The sequence below is a fragment of the Cajanus cajan genome, chromosome 7 (genome assembly GCF_000230855.2).
Source record: "Cajanus cajan strain Asha chromosome 7, NIPB_CcT2T_4, whole genome shotgun sequence".
Taxonomy (NCBI): domain Eukaryota; kingdom Viridiplantae; phylum Streptophyta; class Magnoliopsida; order Fabales; family Fabaceae; genus Cajanus; species Cajanus cajan.
In genome coordinates, this window is record NC_138523.1 from 7,600,695 (window position 1) to 7,618,054 (window position 17,360).

Genomic DNA, 17,360 nt, shown 5'->3' on the forward strand with positions numbered 1-17,360 from the left:
CATTCTTCTTCTTTATGAGCGACACTTTCCCTTTTCCACTCAATGAATTGTTCTGTATATGTTGGCAATGATAAACACTGGGCTCCATTATTCAAGAACTAAATTTGAGATGATTGTAACAATACTTATTAGGACATTTTGTCTTTAAAATCAAAACATATCATAGGGCATTATATAATGTTGAGCTTTTGGTATTGTGGTCTCTGCATGGTGGAGTCGGCTGTGAGATACTCCCCTCTACAACTCTGGGCATTTAATAGACCAGGTTCAGGACTCTCCCTCCGTTTTACCACTCTTAAGGCCAAAGATTCTTATTTATTGTATCTTCCCTATTATTTATACCTATCACTATCACTTTCTACTTTTCTAGTTATCTGCCTGTCTAGCTTTAGTCTTTTACCTCAAACTAATAAGTAGAGACTGGCCCCTGTTTACCTGGGATCTGCTTAAATACAAAGCCTTGAGTTTCATTAATTAGAGCATTAAAGACGGAAAGGAAGCAATAATCAACAATGTTACCATTTGTTTTCTGAATTTTCAGATGCTTTCATAAGAGCAAAATCTAAAGAACAAATGAAAATTGTGTGGGACTTAATTAGTCACTACAGTTCATAGTAGCATCAATTTAAGTGTTATTGACCATTATGGTGTTGGCTCACCAAGGTTAATAGTGTGCTATAGCGATGTAGCAGTGCGGAGTGGCAACTGCCCACTATAGGGGCTTCCATAGCGAAGTGGTTTGGTGTAGTGGCCATAGCTATAGCGGCACTGTGTTTATTTGAAAACATCCATTTTAATAGAGACATTACTGTTTTATTGGAGGGCTATTTTTGGAATTTTAATTCCAAAAAGGAAATCTATAGCCATAGTAAGTGAAAATGATGAAGATGATTTGGATTTATAAGGTGATAATGTTTGATGATTCCTATCTAGGAAACTTGTGTTTGACTTGTTTGTTTTGTTTAAGGCACCTATGTTTTATTATTGTTAAGTATGAATGTCAATATTTGAGTAATTTTAATCATTTTTTAGAATTTATATGCATATAGTATACATTATCTAAAATAAAAATAATACCAGTTACAAGTAATGATTGCTGAGCTGGATAGTTAGTTATTTTTTCTTCTATGCCTAACTTCGTTAGGTTGAGTATATATAGCTCAACTTCTGTTGTAACAGAATAATGAGAATCACTCTCTTCATTTCTCAAGAACCCATTCTCTTTCCTCCCAGTACTCTTTAGTTCTTTTATAAGGTGATAATGTTTGATGATTCCTATCTAGGAAACTTGTATTTGACTTGTTTGTTTTGTTTAAGGCACCTATGATTTATCGTTGTTAAGTATGAATGCCAATATTTGAGTAATTTTAATCATTTTTTAGAATTTATATGCATATAGTATACATTATCTAAAATATAAAAAATTCAAAATGGCGGCTATCCCACTATATGCTATATTTGGGGCTGGTTGCTATCTGGGATTTAAAACATTGTGTCCCACTCAAAGGTAACTCGTTCCTTTTTATTTGGGATGCAAAGCATGGCCTTTCTTGATGTTGGGATCACATTAAAACCTTTTCTGCTTCGTGTTGTATTAATGAGATATTAGGTCCTGCATATAATGGAAATTCTTGGGCAAGTCAATAATACCATTTTTGTTTGTTTGGACTGTATGTGTGCATGTGTGGGTATGGGAATATCTTAGGGTCATAACAGTAAAGGAATAGAGTTTTATTGCAGTTACTTTTGTTGACATCAGTGTCTGGTATGGATATTGATTGAGACAAATTTCCAATTATGCCAGGACCATAATCATGATTTCATTGTAATGTTTCCTGACTGGAACGCATCAACATGTTCTGAAACTGGCATGTCCAGCAACCAGAAGACATACTTGTTGCCACCTGGAAATAGAAGGTACTTATTCCAGGAAAAACTGTCTGATATGCCACAGGCTCATTTGTGGTACCCCTTGGACGATGTAATCAAGGCGTTACAACTATTCCTAGATGGTGGGAAAGATCTTTCTGGAAGTCTCACATATAGGTAATCTGTTGAATTTAGTATGTGCAAAATTTAATTCTACATTATCACTTGTGAATTAAAACGAAGCATATTAACTGCGTTAAATTGTTCTTTGTAATAAATCACTTGTGAACATCCATCTTCCATATTTGATTGAGGTAGATCAATTTCTTTGCATGGTAAGTGATGGAATCTTGATGGAGAATGGTGGGCGTTTTCTCCATGTTGACTCTAGCTCCTCCAATCTTCATCCATGGATCTAAATGACAGAAAATAAGCAAAGATGGACAACGAAAAGAGATGATTGGCGTGCCACTGTCCAAGTGAAAGGATAAGTTAGATATCATGAATTTGCTTTGATACCATCTTAGAATAGTGGATTTGGACCTAGCTCAACCCTAGAAAACTAGCTTGTAAGGTGGACCTCTCACTTATATACTCTTTAAATGTGTTATGGCTCATGATATATACACCTCAATTTTTTTACAAGTACACCTTTAATTTTTTTTAAATTTTTCTAAAAATCTTTAATCTTTATTTTTCTTTGGTGTATATATCATGAGTTATGTCTTATCTCTAATCAATGTGGAACTTGAGTTTCCTAATACATCCGTTCATGTCCAACACTATTAGACTTGGTATGTGGATAAATGGTGAGTGACCTTTTTTAATAGTTTAGGATAGACGAGACTTGGGTTTTTTCCAATACATCCCTTGCGCCCAACACTATTGGGTTTGGTGCGTGTATCAATGGTAGGTGACTCTTTTCATAGTGGATCTTGATAACTCTGATACCATATTAGATTTTTATCTCAGTGAGGGAGAAAAGAGAGAATATAATTATTGTAAATCTGAATTATAGGCCATGCTCCCACTTCTAGTGTGACCCACTCATTGCCAACCACCTAGACTGGTTAACTAGGCCCCATAGTGTTCATCCCATCATCTCTTGCTCCAACCAACAGTTTGCCAATGTCGCCTATACCTAACCTTACCAATGCTCTTCAGAAAAGCATTTGGTTCTCTTGTAGCTCTAACCCATTATATTCTTTTTTCTCTTAATTATGATTATTTATTTCTCTCCTATATCTTCTTTTTCTCTTTATATTTTATGTTTATTCTTGAGTCAATAGGTGAAGCATTATCTCACAGTAACTTGTCCAGACATTGCCTTTGTTGTAAGTGTTGTAAGCCAATTCTTAAACTCTCCTTGTCATGATCATTGGGATGCAGTGATTTGGATATTAAAATACATCAAAAGTGCTCAAGGAAAAGGCCTTGTCTATGAAGACAAAGAACATGCTCAAATAATTGGTTACTCAAATGTTGACTGGGTTGATTCACACAATGTATGCTACTCTTGCGACATGTCTTCATGCAAGCACATACTCAATCACTGGACTCACCATGACGAGTTGTGAAATTGTAGGAATGATATATTTTTTAGTTGGTTCGCGTCACATATTGTGGGCTAAAGTTTGACATTTTTTTTTTTTTCGATTTGGGCTAAGCCCTTAAACAACTAAACCTATTGGCCTCTGATAGTAATAGTAACATGACTAACACAAATTGTATCGACAATCACAAAGTATTGCTCCAATCGTGACTGTGAACCCTTCTTTAACCTCAACAATCTTTATGCATTCAGTTTTGCAGATCACCTCCATTCTTCAACCTCAAGGTCCAACTTTTCAAAGTAGTCTTCATTAGGTATGGGGTAGTCAACCCATGGCTTCAAACTCACAGGCCAATGCACTAGAGTCACAAGTAAAATTTCAGTCTTATCAGTAATGGGTAGAGATAGAGGGCAAAAGGAGTTTTGGAGGGATGATGGAGGTAGAGACGATCAAAAGAGAATATGGAAGAACAAGATTGTGGAAAAAAGGCTAACCAGCCTTCTATTTTACTAATTTTCCAGACAACTTCCATAAGGAACTATGGGAAATCTTCTTGAGATGGGGGAGGGTATGGGAAGTGTTCATCCATCCAAGGAGGAACAAAATAGGCCAGTGGTTTGGCTTTGTGAAGTTCAGGGATGTTGAGGAATCAAGGAGGCTTGAAAGACAACCGGATAAGGTTTTCATTGGGAAGATGAAACTGTTTGTCAACCTCCCAAGATTTAATAAAGATTACAAAGAGGGTGGCAAAAACAATTGGGAAAAAAATAATCCAATAAAGCAACAGCCAAGAAGACTAAATGCTTAGAAAGGAAAAAAAACCCGTTATATGGAACCAAACCAGAAACCAACAAGGAAAGTTATAGACACAAATCAAGCATGGCCGTCAAAGAACCAAAGCAATGGCACAAGTGATGTTCACAATTCTTGGAGGGAGAAATATCAAGAGGAGGTGGAGAAAAATCAATTGAAATGGTCAACTGTGACTGTGAGCCTATAGGTCGCTGAATGCAATCTAGAATGGCTACACAGGAGTAGGGTTGCAAGAATTAGGAACATATTGGATATGCAAAATGCTCAGGAGCTGTTCATGGTGGAGAATGGTCAATCACTCAAAGTGCGACATCTAGCTGATAATATGGTGTTGCTAACAATTGACGAGGGGGTGAATATTGAGGAGTTGTGTGAATCATCAGAATGGGTATCAAAGCTCTTTGAATTAGTGGAGAAATGGACACCAGACACATTCTAGACAAAGAATAGCCTGTGTAAGGATCTATGGGATCCCATTTAATGTTTGGGGAGCGGAATGCTTTGACAAAATCATTATTTCGTATGGGAGGATTGTAGAGGTGGATGTGGAGACAGATACATGTAATAGACTAGACTTTGCAAGGGTTAGGATCTAAACAACAAATCTGGAGGTGATCTGCAAAACTGAATGCATAAAGATCAATGGGAAACTGCATATTACCCGAATAGTAGAGGAACTGGGCGATTATAATGTGTTCAAAAGAGGTTATGTACAAGAAGACGACTTAGAATCTGATAGGGGATCATCACTTTTAGGGGCAGAACTAGGTTGGGGTCTTGCTTCTAGTGTGTCCAATTGCTCCCATGATGCTGGATGGAAGGAAGGAGGCAGCGACGACGGTCACTTTGCTCCAGCAACAACCGTTGTAAAGTCGAAAAATTCAGAAGTTAGAGACAGAGATCGTATGGTACGATAACTGAAAAACTTTTGTGGAGAGATGGATAAAGGTGATTTGGGGGTCCCAACAGATGCAGATGCAGGGGTGTCAGGCGACGCAATACAAGGAGCAGAAGGGAGTATTCACAAAAAGGGGGACTCAAGGAGGGTAACTTGAAGGGTGACAATAAGGAAGACAACTGTGGAGAAATTAAACAGCACTATTCAGGAACTATGAATAAGGTACGCGAAAAGCAAAGGTCAAAGGAAGAAAGGGAAAAAATAGAAAAAGTAGTGGGACCTATCACATGCAAGTCTCAACAATTGGCTAAGGATAAAGAGAAAAAGGTACAGGGTTGTGAGAAACCAAGTCAGGATCCATTGTTGGGCTCCCAAAGGCCCAATGACTTGGTAACTGAAAAAAAGCAAAACAATCTTTTGCCTATCCTAGGCATACAACTAGGCAACGTGGGAAGTTGAGAGACAGTAAAGGATGCTTGCATCTGGGCCTTGAAAATAAATTAGAAATTGGGTCATCTCTACAATTGGGGTTACAAGATGTTGCTAGGTAGTGTGTACATGTTGGGCCAAGTTTTGAAGAAAGAGATATGGGTCAAACTAGTGGGATCCCAAAGGGAACAAACACGCAAAATGGTTGTTATGAAGGCTTTGGAGGAGAGGGAGGTAGAATACTAGAATTAAGAAGAAATTGGAGGTTATGGCATTGAAGAAAAAAGGGAGAAGATAGCTGACTCATTTGTTAAGCCAATTCTTGTATGGAAGCCAAATTAAAAAGGGTAGTGGTATGTTGTTGTTAAAGAATGATAAAGAAGAAACTCAGGATTTGGGACCTTTCTCAAAGATTGGGAGTCACATTCTTAGTAGAAGAGGAGGGAGTCATTAAAAGGACTAATGAGATGGAAATGCGAGATTAGTCACAAAATTAGAGAGACATGGGGAGAAATAAGGGGATTCAAGATGAAGGGGGAACAAAGAAATGATCCAAGGATTATAATGTCTATGAACGTGAGGGGGCTTGGTGGTAACATTAAAAGGAGGGGAGTGAAAAATCAATGGAAATAATGTCAAATAATCTGCCATCAATTCTATTGACATCCCTGTCAAATTGATGTTGGTAAATCTAGAAGTACCAAATTTGTTGATTAGGAAATTATGTTGCTGACGTGTCAAACATTAAGGTACGAACAACATCAAGAAGATGATGATTTTTTCGTTTAGCTACCCCATTTTGTTGGGGTGTGGAAGGATATGATCGTTGGGATAATATACCATTTGCCTGCAAGAACTCTTGAAATATATGAGATGTGTATTCCCCCCATTATCAGAACATGAAATTTTAATTTTTGATGAAAATTGAGTGTTAACATAGGCATGAAAGAATTTGAATGCAAAGAATATATATTAATATTTTGTTGCTTCAAAAAGAAAAGGCGTTCTTCAATGCAACCAAACCTGTTTTATTCATCTCCAGGGCCAAACCTGTTTTAATTTTGTTCATCTAAAAGAGAGGCTCATCTTTCTAATATGGTTAATGAAGGAGAAAGAGATGGAGAAGAAGGAAGAAATAAAGATATCTTAACTAATTATGATTTTAATTTGGATGATCTATTTGACCCTTAGAGTTAGTCAATTAGAGGCCTAAACTAGGTGTTTTAAGTTGTTTTGCTCCTGTATTGTAATATTTGACTTTTAAAGTTGTTTTATTGGTCTTTTCAATTCTGTATGGGGTTTAATATTGACTTTATTACTTATGAATTTAAGCTTAAATTAAGTATTCCATGTTTTTATGATGGCTTCTTTTCCTCTTATTTATACTGCATTAGATGCATATATAAGAATTTATATGCTTATATTTAGATTTTATAATATAGTAGAATCTTACATTTCGTGTTACGATTATACGAGTTACGATTCTGTGATCCTTTTCCAGAGTTAAACTAGAATATCAATTTTTACTACGTTGACTTTAGTATCGTGTGAATTCATATGGCTAAACAGTTGCTTTGAGAACTAAAGTTTGAAAAGTTTACGCAACTCACACTTACATGTGATAATCAAGCTGCTTTGTATATTGCGTATATTGGAGTACAGTTTTACTCCTTTATTGTTACTTTCGGTTATTATAGATAATTAGGTTATCTTTCTGTTATTATAGATAATCAGGTTATCTTTCGGTTATTATAGATAATTAGGTTATTATAGACCAATCTTAATTGGCTCTATAAAACCTGTCTTGTACTCTGTTTTTCAGCAGTTAATAAGTTACATTCTTTGCCTATTGCAAATCTTCTCTCATCTCTCTCTCTCACTCTCTTAATGTGCGTAAAATCCGTTTTTTCATGAGGGGACCAAATATAGAGGTTAATTGTCACTTCATCAAGGAGAAGATGTGAGTCTAGAGAAATTACAACTACCTTTGTCAACTCCAGTGATCATCTGGTAGATGTTCTTACTAAATCTTTGAGGGGTTCATGAATTAGTTGCATATGTAACAAGCTAGGTGCATATTATATGTCCCAGCTTGAAGGGTAATGTTGAGAATCACAATGTAATTATAGTTTATGGTCCCATAATATCTTATTCAGCATCTCATGCATCTGTTTTCTCTTAAAAAAATGAAAAGCTGTATATCAAAAGTTTTTCTTACAGGTATGATTTGGTTGACTTGACACGGCAAGTATTATCAAAATTGGCAAACCAGGTATACTATAAGGCAATTTCTTCTTTTCAGAAGAAGAATAGTGAAGCTTTGCAATTTCACAGCAATGAGTTCCTTCAACTGATAAAAGATATTGATGTACTGCTTGCTTCGGATGATAACTATCTTCTTGGAACTTGGCTTGAGAGTGCTAAGAAGCTTGCAGTGAATCCAAGTGAGATAAAGCAGGTAAGGGACAGGTGTTCACCTTACAAATAATCCTTCACATTGACACCAATTTTCAAGAGTCATTTGGATTTACTAAAAAAGAATAATTTAAGTTTTATTCAGTTTGCATGTTTCACTCACTAATGTAAGAATTAAAAATATAGCTTATTCCATTAGATTATTTCTATAATCAAATATATATATAATTGATTATTGTTGTAATTGATTATGATCAAAATGAATTTTTGTTTGGTTAAGTTTGCTGAAAAACGATTTTGAGAAGTTTTGCAAATTCTGTAACTTAAAATTCTTCACATTGCTTTAGAGAAGTCTTGCAAGGTAGACAAACGAGATGCTTCATATTTTTCTCTCGTTGCCCACTATATCTCTGTGAATTGCTACTACTCTGTTAACTTTTAATGAATTTAACTCTTAAATGTGCCTCAAAAATATATTAAAAGTAAATTGTTGTTATCTATAAGTATGCATTATTGATTTTAAAAGTTATTGAATAGAGAAGTTTAACACTTTTCTTGGAACATGTGGTGGATCTCTTCCACCTTTATTCTATACTGCAAAATTCTTTTTATTTTTTAAAAAAATCTATACACCCATGTTAGTCATATTTTTCTTATTTTTTTGGTTGTATGCGAAGGATATCTTTGGGCCAGCTTTAATATCAACCGAAACAAAACCTGTGTAGTCTAGGCAGTTAGACACAGCTGATAATAAGTTATGAAAAATGTGCAATTTGCACATTTAAGTTGCCTACTATTTTCATTCAATAGAAAGATTCACTTTTTTCACTTTTATTGATTGTACATAAATTAAGTATGATGTGTAAGCTGCTTTTGTTGTGTTGATTTAGGCCTAAATATAAGATCAAAATATAGAATATAAGTGGGCTGGTATAAAAGCTTATTCTAGATCCATGAATAAGTCACCTACCATATTATCCATACACCAAGTTTAATAGTATTTGGAAAAATTAAAGTTACATCGACTAAATATAAGATTAAAATAGAGAATATAAGTAGGGACAATTTTCAATAAAAACCCATATAATTGATTTAGGCTCAAACTCACTTCTAAGAGCCAAGTATGCAAATGAGATGGTTTAATGCATTTACCTTTTATCCACAGTATGAATGGAATGCTAGGACACAAGTGACAATGTGGTTTGATACCAATGGAACTACACAGAGCAAGCTCCATGATTATGGTAAATAATCCTTTTAACGTTGCTATGCTATTCCATTCTTATTTCTTGTTTGATGTTTCTGTTTTATCTGCTACCTGATTAGCTAACAAGTTTTGGAGTGGGCTTCTCGAAAGCTACTATCTCCCTCGAGCTTCGACATATTTTAGTCATTTATCAGAAAGCTTGAGAAGAAATGAGGAGTTCAAGTTGATCGAGTGGCGAAAACAATGGATTTCACAGTCGAACAAATGGCAGGAAGGTAATGAGCTCTACCCAGTAAAGGCCAAAGGAGATGCTCTAGCCATCTCTCAAGCTCTTTATGAAAAGTATTTTGCAAAATAAGTTGATAAACCATTAAATTGGATAATAGAATGCGCATAACTATTTTAATTGTTCCTTATTTTGCTGATGCTTGGCTGTGGTAATGGCATTATCTCAGCAATTGAGTTTTCAGATAAATGTACGTTACAAATCAATTGCTAGCCATTATGTACATCCAATTCTTAAACGATAAAATAATTTCGTGTTTTACTTTTTATTTTTTCCTCCCTTTCGGACAATTGTTCAATACATCAAGAGATTGGAGTTAGTAATTAGAAAATGTGGCTTTTCTATGACGGTTCTATCAGTTGTATAGCCTTTTATGTACGAGTGCGTGACTAGTAGACAGAAAAAGTACACTCTTATTTCTCTCAATTAAATTTTTAGGGGACTTGAGATGTTTTTCATGTTATAATGAATAATGGTACGTTGCTGCTATGTTTGTATTAGCTATTGACTCCCATTAAAAGAAGTTTAATCCTTATTATAAATGGAACCTTGTCATAAAGGTAGATCCTGTTATAATTTAAGCATCATTTTTCACTCAAACTAGTAAGTAACAATGTGCATATGCATGAGTCAGTACTGGTTTTTATATTTATTTTTCTTGGTATAACTCATAAAATATGTATTTATATTTAATAACTATTACAACTTTTTACTGTTAAATTCATAACATTTGTTTCGAAAAACTGTTTTGTTTAAAAAATAGAAAAGTGGAAAGTAGGAAAAATTAAATACATTGTCATAATAATTTATATTATACATAAAGGTTATACCACGTTTTAGTTTTGACTCTTTAATATTGCTTTATCCGTTAGCTTGTTTATATTTGCTTATATATATATATATGAAGAGAAATTTATTTACTTTAGGAGTAAATTTGAATTAATGAATTGAAATATCAAATGATTTTTAAATTTTTATGTTTAATCTATGCATTAAAAACTTTAAATTCAATGATTGGATCATTAAAATTTAATCTAGAACATGAATTATTGAACGGAGTAAGTTTAGGTAGACTTACTCGTGAAGTAAACGGGTTCCTTATATATATAAATATTTTGCTCCTATTTATCATTATAATTGAAGACTCTCTTTAACTAATCACACATTATCTTCTACTATTGAATAAATAATTGCATTCTCTTATTAAATAAAATGGCTAACATTATCTTTTTTAATAACTTATGTTATTTTATTTTATTTTTTTTAACAAATATGTGGAGTCACGCAGTTCGCCTCTTTCCTTCTATACTAAACAATATATAAAGGGTATACATATTGTTTAATCCTTTAGTTCACTTTTTTTGACACTGTCATGTTTCAATAACTATTTTATCTTTGATTTATACTATTAATGAACTTGATAATTTTTATAAAAAAAATTTAAATTTCAATGATAGTGACAAATAACCTTTTAACATGTAAGTAACACATAGGAATCAAGATTCATGTACCAAAATAACAAAACATATTAAAATAAGGAAACAAAAAGATCTAATTAGTTGACATTTCTTTTTTTCCTTTCCTATGCATAGTTGTTTTATATTGGAACGAAAGAAATAGCCTTTTAATATGTTTTCTAAAATATGATGTTAATAGTTGTTCTCACCTGAGATCGGCCTAGGGGCGATATCCTCCTGGGTATATCGGTTGTGCTAGGATGGGGGTGGTACCTACAAAAGAGACTCTGATATTAAAGTTAGTCATTGTAAATGTGAGTCTTATATATAATACACGTACCTTGGTGTAAATTAGAGTTTTTTTCCTAGGCGAGAATAGAGTTGATCTGGGCCTATGGTTGGTTGTGGCCCAATAGACCGTGGGCTTGCGTGTTAGCCGATGTCATATTGTGCCTGGATACCGAGCTCAGTCTCGATGTTTGAGATGGATAGTACAATAGCTTTTTCCTCCTAATATCCAAAGCTTTTCTCATATGTGTCTTTTTCCTATTTATTTTATAGCTAAGTTGGAGGCAATTCCACTAAACATTATATAGTTGTGTGACTACCAACCTTGTATTATTCTCATAAACCTTTAGATTGATCTAAATTTCTTAACATTATCTGAACACGCTTTTAGTTTTATTTTGTGATTAGGAAGATAAAATGTTCTCAAAGTGTTGAGAATTTACTTAGAAAAGCTTCAAATATTTGACATTCCCTTTAATCACTTAAAATAACTTAAATTAATATAATTGATAACAACTCAAGAACATATCTAGTTTTAATTAAGTTTGCATTCAATTAACATATTAAATGAAATACCTAGAAGCAAAGACAAAACATAGTAACTAATTTAATTGATGGTCTCAATAATGGATGTCAAAATAGCTTTAGATTGCCAAGAAATAAAGATAAACTTATTTTTATTTTGCTTAATTAAATTAGCATGTGTGCTCAAAATAATGGTAGTTGTGAAATCATCAAAGTATGTTTTAAAAACTCTTGTGGAATATGAATGAAAACATAACTGATGGACGATGGGCAGGAGCATACAGGAGGGATTGGATAACTTGAAGGTTAATGGGCTTTCTAAGCCCAAGGTAATCTTCATGTGGACTACCATATCTTGAAGAGAAGGCCTAGTTCATTTGTACACAGTTTTCCTTGTATAGGTTCTTTTTTGCCTTTGTATTTGTGAGACACTTTGTTTTCTTTTTTATAGACTATTCTATTTTGTATTTAGGATAGGTTCTTTGGGGACTTTTGCTCCATTTGACCTTGTATTAAGGGTCACTCATTTTACATTTTTTAGTAGTAGAAGTGAGGTGACAATTAGCAAGGTCTAAGGGTGCAACTAGTAAATGGGCCAGAGTTGGGCCTAGGCCAAATTTTACATATTGAGCTTATTTTGATCAATATTTTCCAAGGAATTGATTTAGCTAGGCCTTATCATCATTTGGTGAACTTAACTAAACCAATTCCAAGATTTTTAGAATGGACTTAACATGGAAAATAAGCCTTGGCCGCTCACTCCCAACCTTGGTCGCCCACTCACAAGCCTCCCAAACCATGGTGGACGGTTAATCTAAGCTTAACCATGGTTCAAGCCATGATTAAGCTTAGCTTGCTTCACAAGCTTCCTCCTTCTATACAAGTCTTTTTCTAACCATTGTATTCACTTTTGGAGTTTATGAAATCAAAATTTTCTCAAATTCTTTCTTCCAAGAGTCCTCAAAAACCGTGGAGAATAATCTTCTCCTTAAGAACTTCCACAAAGGAATTCCTCCTTTGTGCTTGGTTCCTCAAGCTTCTTCCTCTTCAAGGAAGGAACCGAACCATCTCAAGTTGCTTCTCAAGCTTTGAAGCTTGGTTTATTGCTTCCACCATTGATGAATAGAGACCTCAAGAGAAGAAAGGACTTTGAAGGTTGAACTTGGAAACGAATGTCTATCACTTCTTCAAGTACTTCCATCAATAACCATTATTTAGTTATAATATTTTTCCATTTTAAATATCTAATATTCCTTGCGAAAATTGAATGAGTTTTAAAACAATTATATTGTCCAAGTTACTTTATATATATATATATATATATATATATATATATATATAGAGGATGGTTCAAACGACACCGGTGTAACTTTAACTAAGTGTTACACCGCTCAATAACTTTATATTAATTATGAATTTTGTAAATCCAACCGTTAGATTGAAAGTTCATATCACTTTATATGTGTATATCAAATTTTGTTAAAATTGAACAACAACTTGAGGGTAATCAAAGTGTTCATATTTTAGTATATTTTGAAATAAATATATTACGTCAATTTTGTTTTATAAGAATTAAGTATCAAATCATCTTGGATTAATATAAAATTTTGTATATATGATCTAAGAGATATGAACTTTCAATCTAACGGTTGGATTTACAAAATTCATAATTAATATAAAGTTATTAAGCGGTGTAACACTTAGTTAAAGTTACACCGGTGTCGTTTGAACCCTCCTCATATATATATATATATATATATATATTTTATAGTTAATATCTGACAATGATCTCAAAAGATAGATGCATTAATTGTTACATAAAAAATATCAAAATGATTTATCTTGGTATGAATGGTAAAATTTGCCTAAAATCTCCACCATAGATAATTATCTTTCCTCCAAAGATTGAAGAATTATAATATTCTACATTCTTGATGTCCATCAAAGTTTTATCAAGTGACCCAGAATAAAATTTATCCATCATTTGATATGCATCCCTTAATACCAACTTTGTTAATTTTAGTAAATAAGAAAGGTTACTCCTATGGTGAATGTCACAAATAAATATCCAATGAGGAATAGGAATCTTGAATATTGAATGTGTTGTTCCAGCTCTAAGTAATAATAGTGATGTAATGTCATTTGATGCAACCATTAATTAGTACAATTTGTTGTTGAAATGGAAGTCATAATAAGCTAATATTTTTTCATGTGAATGTTTTTATCAATGCTCTCACAAGATAATAAAATAATTATTAATATATTGATTGGTTCAATAATTTTTACATTCAATTTTAATTTCTAGTAAATAATTATTATAATGTAAAATAATAAAAAGCCAATATATATATATATATATATATATATCATTTATTAACTGATTCATCAATACAACTTAAAAAGAATTCGTTATGAAAAAGAAATAAATAAAATATATAGTAGTAATAATAAAATAAATAATTTTATGATATCATAATATACATATAATATTATGTTAAAAATAACTTTTATTTATTATTATTTTTCGTTAAAAAAATTTATACTATTTCAATTGTATTGTTATGTAATACACGCATATTAAAATAATATATAATGAAAAGAGTAATATTTTTTTTTATAAAGATGTAATAAATTAAAATTTTATATTTAATAAAATATTTATTCATATATTTTAATAAAAAAATATTAATATAAATATTGCACTATTGTAATAATAAATAATATATAGTATAATAGTAATATATAATTTTATAAATGTATCATAACATGAATACATATTATATTGCAATAATAATATAATAGAAGTAGTAGTAATAAAACAATAATATATGTGATATATATTATTTTATAATATTATACATCTTATTAATTAGTGACATACAGTAAATATATTGTAGAAAGATGAAGAACAAAAATATTTTTATAAATAATCTCTTCCTATGTATAATCGTATAAAATGAGACAAAGTGTAACACTTAGTAAATAGGATAATTAACGTCTATGGTGTTCATGGTTGGATTTTAATCCAAAATTGACCTTATATGTGAAAATTATATAATAAGGACACCTAACGTTATGTTAAATTAAAGTGATTTAATGACGCATAAATTATTTAGACAATTATGTATCTGAAAGGATATGAAACCTTTAATGTGTAGTAACTAAAGAGTAATTCTATTTTATGATAGGTAAGAAGAGAATTGTATAGAAGCATATGCGAAACATTCTTTGTAAATTATATTTGTGTATAATCTTCATTCTTTCTTGTAAAAGTTTATTGCTCTATATTGGTTGTATAACGTCTAGGTGAGAGAAATACAACATTCTCGTAACCTTTCATAACCATTGTAATAAGATTGAGTCTAGAAAGACTTGTCTATAAAATAATACTTGTATGAGTTTGGAAAGACTTGGTTGAAAAGAATACTTGGTTATTAAGCCTAGAGAGACTTGTTGCTAAAAGAATACTTAGATAATTGCTTGAAGAGGCAAGTCAAAGAATACTTAGGATTGATCAGTAAGAAGTGACTTGTTGAAATAATATTTGTATCTTTGTTGAAAGATAGTCGAACTTAATATAGTTGGATTCAGAATAAGGCATAGTCTTGGTGGTTGAGACGAATTAATATAAAGATATCAACATTCCATTGACTTCTCTTTATACTCCATCTGACTAGTTTTACTTTTTCACTATGTAAAAAGTGCAAGCTTTTGATACATACTATTCAATCCCTCTTCTAGTTTTTATCTCTTCTCTACATTTTTTTATATTATGGTTGATATCATTTCAATCAAATAATTAAGTACTTTTGTACAAGTTTTATAATATTTTACTTACTAACTATATATATATATATATATATATATATATATATATATATATATATATATATATATATATATATAGGAGGGTTTGTTTATACCTAGAGTAAGTTACTTACACTTACTTTATTAAATAATTTATGTTCTATATCAAATTTTAATGATTCAACCGTTAACTTAAAAGTTTTTATATATAGATCAAGTCTGCAATATTTTAAAAAAATTGAAAACTATTTGATACTCTTTTTAATTAATTCAAATGGATGGATAATCACAAAATAACTTCATACGTTGATTTGAATGAATAAAATGAAATATCAAATAATTTGTATTTTTTTTGAAATTTTGTAGACTTGATCTATGTACTAAGAACTTTTAATTCAATTGTTAGATTGTTAGAGCATCTCTAATGGGGGTTGCTTATAAGCAACTCCATGTGTCACATCACTGCCAAATCAGCTCTGACCCACTTTATGGGTTGCTTAACTCTGCTAAAATTTAAGCAACCTATAAAGTGGGTCAGAGCTGATTTGGCAGTGATGTGACACATGGGTTGCTTATCCCCCATTGCAGATGCTCTTAAAATTTGATGCAAAATGAATTATTATGTGAAACAAGTCTAGGTAGACTTATTTTGGAATAAGTAAATTCCTCCTCTCTCTATATATATGATTGGTATAGACTAACAAATTTACGTTATTAGACTTCTCTATATTATTTTCATATATAAAAATTGAGATTACTAAAGTATTTTTTTTATTAACATTTTCTTTTTAGTTTTTTAACATATTTTCAATAAAATTTAGCATCAACTTGACAATAACATAAATAGAAACAAAATGTTGTTATTGATGACTCTTAATAGGCACATTATAAACTAACTTTAGAAATATTTCAAGAAATGCATATTCAAAGATTTGACAACCAATATATTAAAGATAAGTTGGGGGTGAGACTTTATCTTTGTTATTACAAAACCGATTATCAATCATTTTAAAAAATTTATGCATAATAATATTGTATCCTATCAGCCAAATAAATATATAATTTTATATAAGTTTTATAATACTATACATATCAATTATTGAAATAAATTACTTATCTCCCATATATTTTTAATTTTACATTAATAATTTGTTTTCTCTGTAGCAAAAATGCATGACTAAAAAAAAAAAAAAAATTTTTGTTGAAAGTCTAATTATTATACATAACTGCTTTCTTTGTCTTATTTTTTAAATATATTTTTCATAGTTTAGTTTTTTAAAAAAATCCCCTAAAAAAAAGTTTTAAAAAAAATTAATTGAAAAATATAATATTATTTTTCTTTCAATTATTTTATGAATAAATTTATACAACTCATTTGCCTAATTACATAGAGTATGTTGTTTAGATTTTGTACGATATTATGTATTTTTTAATTAAATGATTTTGATTGAAGGTAGAATGACCAATTAAATAAATTTTATTTGTGTCTAATATAAAATTTACATTATATATATATTTTTTTACAAATTTTCATCTTACTATTGTATTCTAATTTATTATATAATTGTTTAAAATATACTTATTTCACAAGTAATCATGAAAAGAAAACATATGTCCATTCGCACGGAATACTTACTAGTAATTAATTAAATAAATTGTTTTTTTCCATCATTTTACAATAACTATAAAAGTCATTCCATGAATTTAATATATTAATTACCATATTAATTAATAAAATCAAAATTCATATATGATTTAATGCTTTGATTGATTTATTTAACCAAAACATATATTCATTGTAACCACTTTAATT

At 31.2% G+C, this 17,360-nt stretch overlaps 1 protein-coding gene across 1 annotated transcript in view; it reads left to right on the forward strand.

The window, feature by feature from the left end:
• Positions 1-9,828, forward strand: part of CYL1 (alpha-N-acetylglucosaminidase family / NAGLU family) — a 31,826-nt gene extending 21,998 nt beyond the window's left edge. Inside the window, exons 16-19 of the mRNA XM_020367553.3 lie at positions 1,805-2,046; positions 7,783-8,020; positions 9,143-9,221; positions 9,304-9,828. Coding sequence (XP_020223142.1) covers positions 1,805-2,046; positions 7,783-8,020; positions 9,143-9,221; positions 9,304-9,542 — 798 coding nt within the window. The 3' untranslated portion in view covers positions 9,543-9,828. The remainder of the gene's footprint in view (positions 1-1,804; positions 2,047-7,782; positions 8,021-9,142; positions 9,222-9,303) is intronic.
• The last annotated feature ends 7,532 nt before the right edge of the window (positions 9,829-17,360 follow it).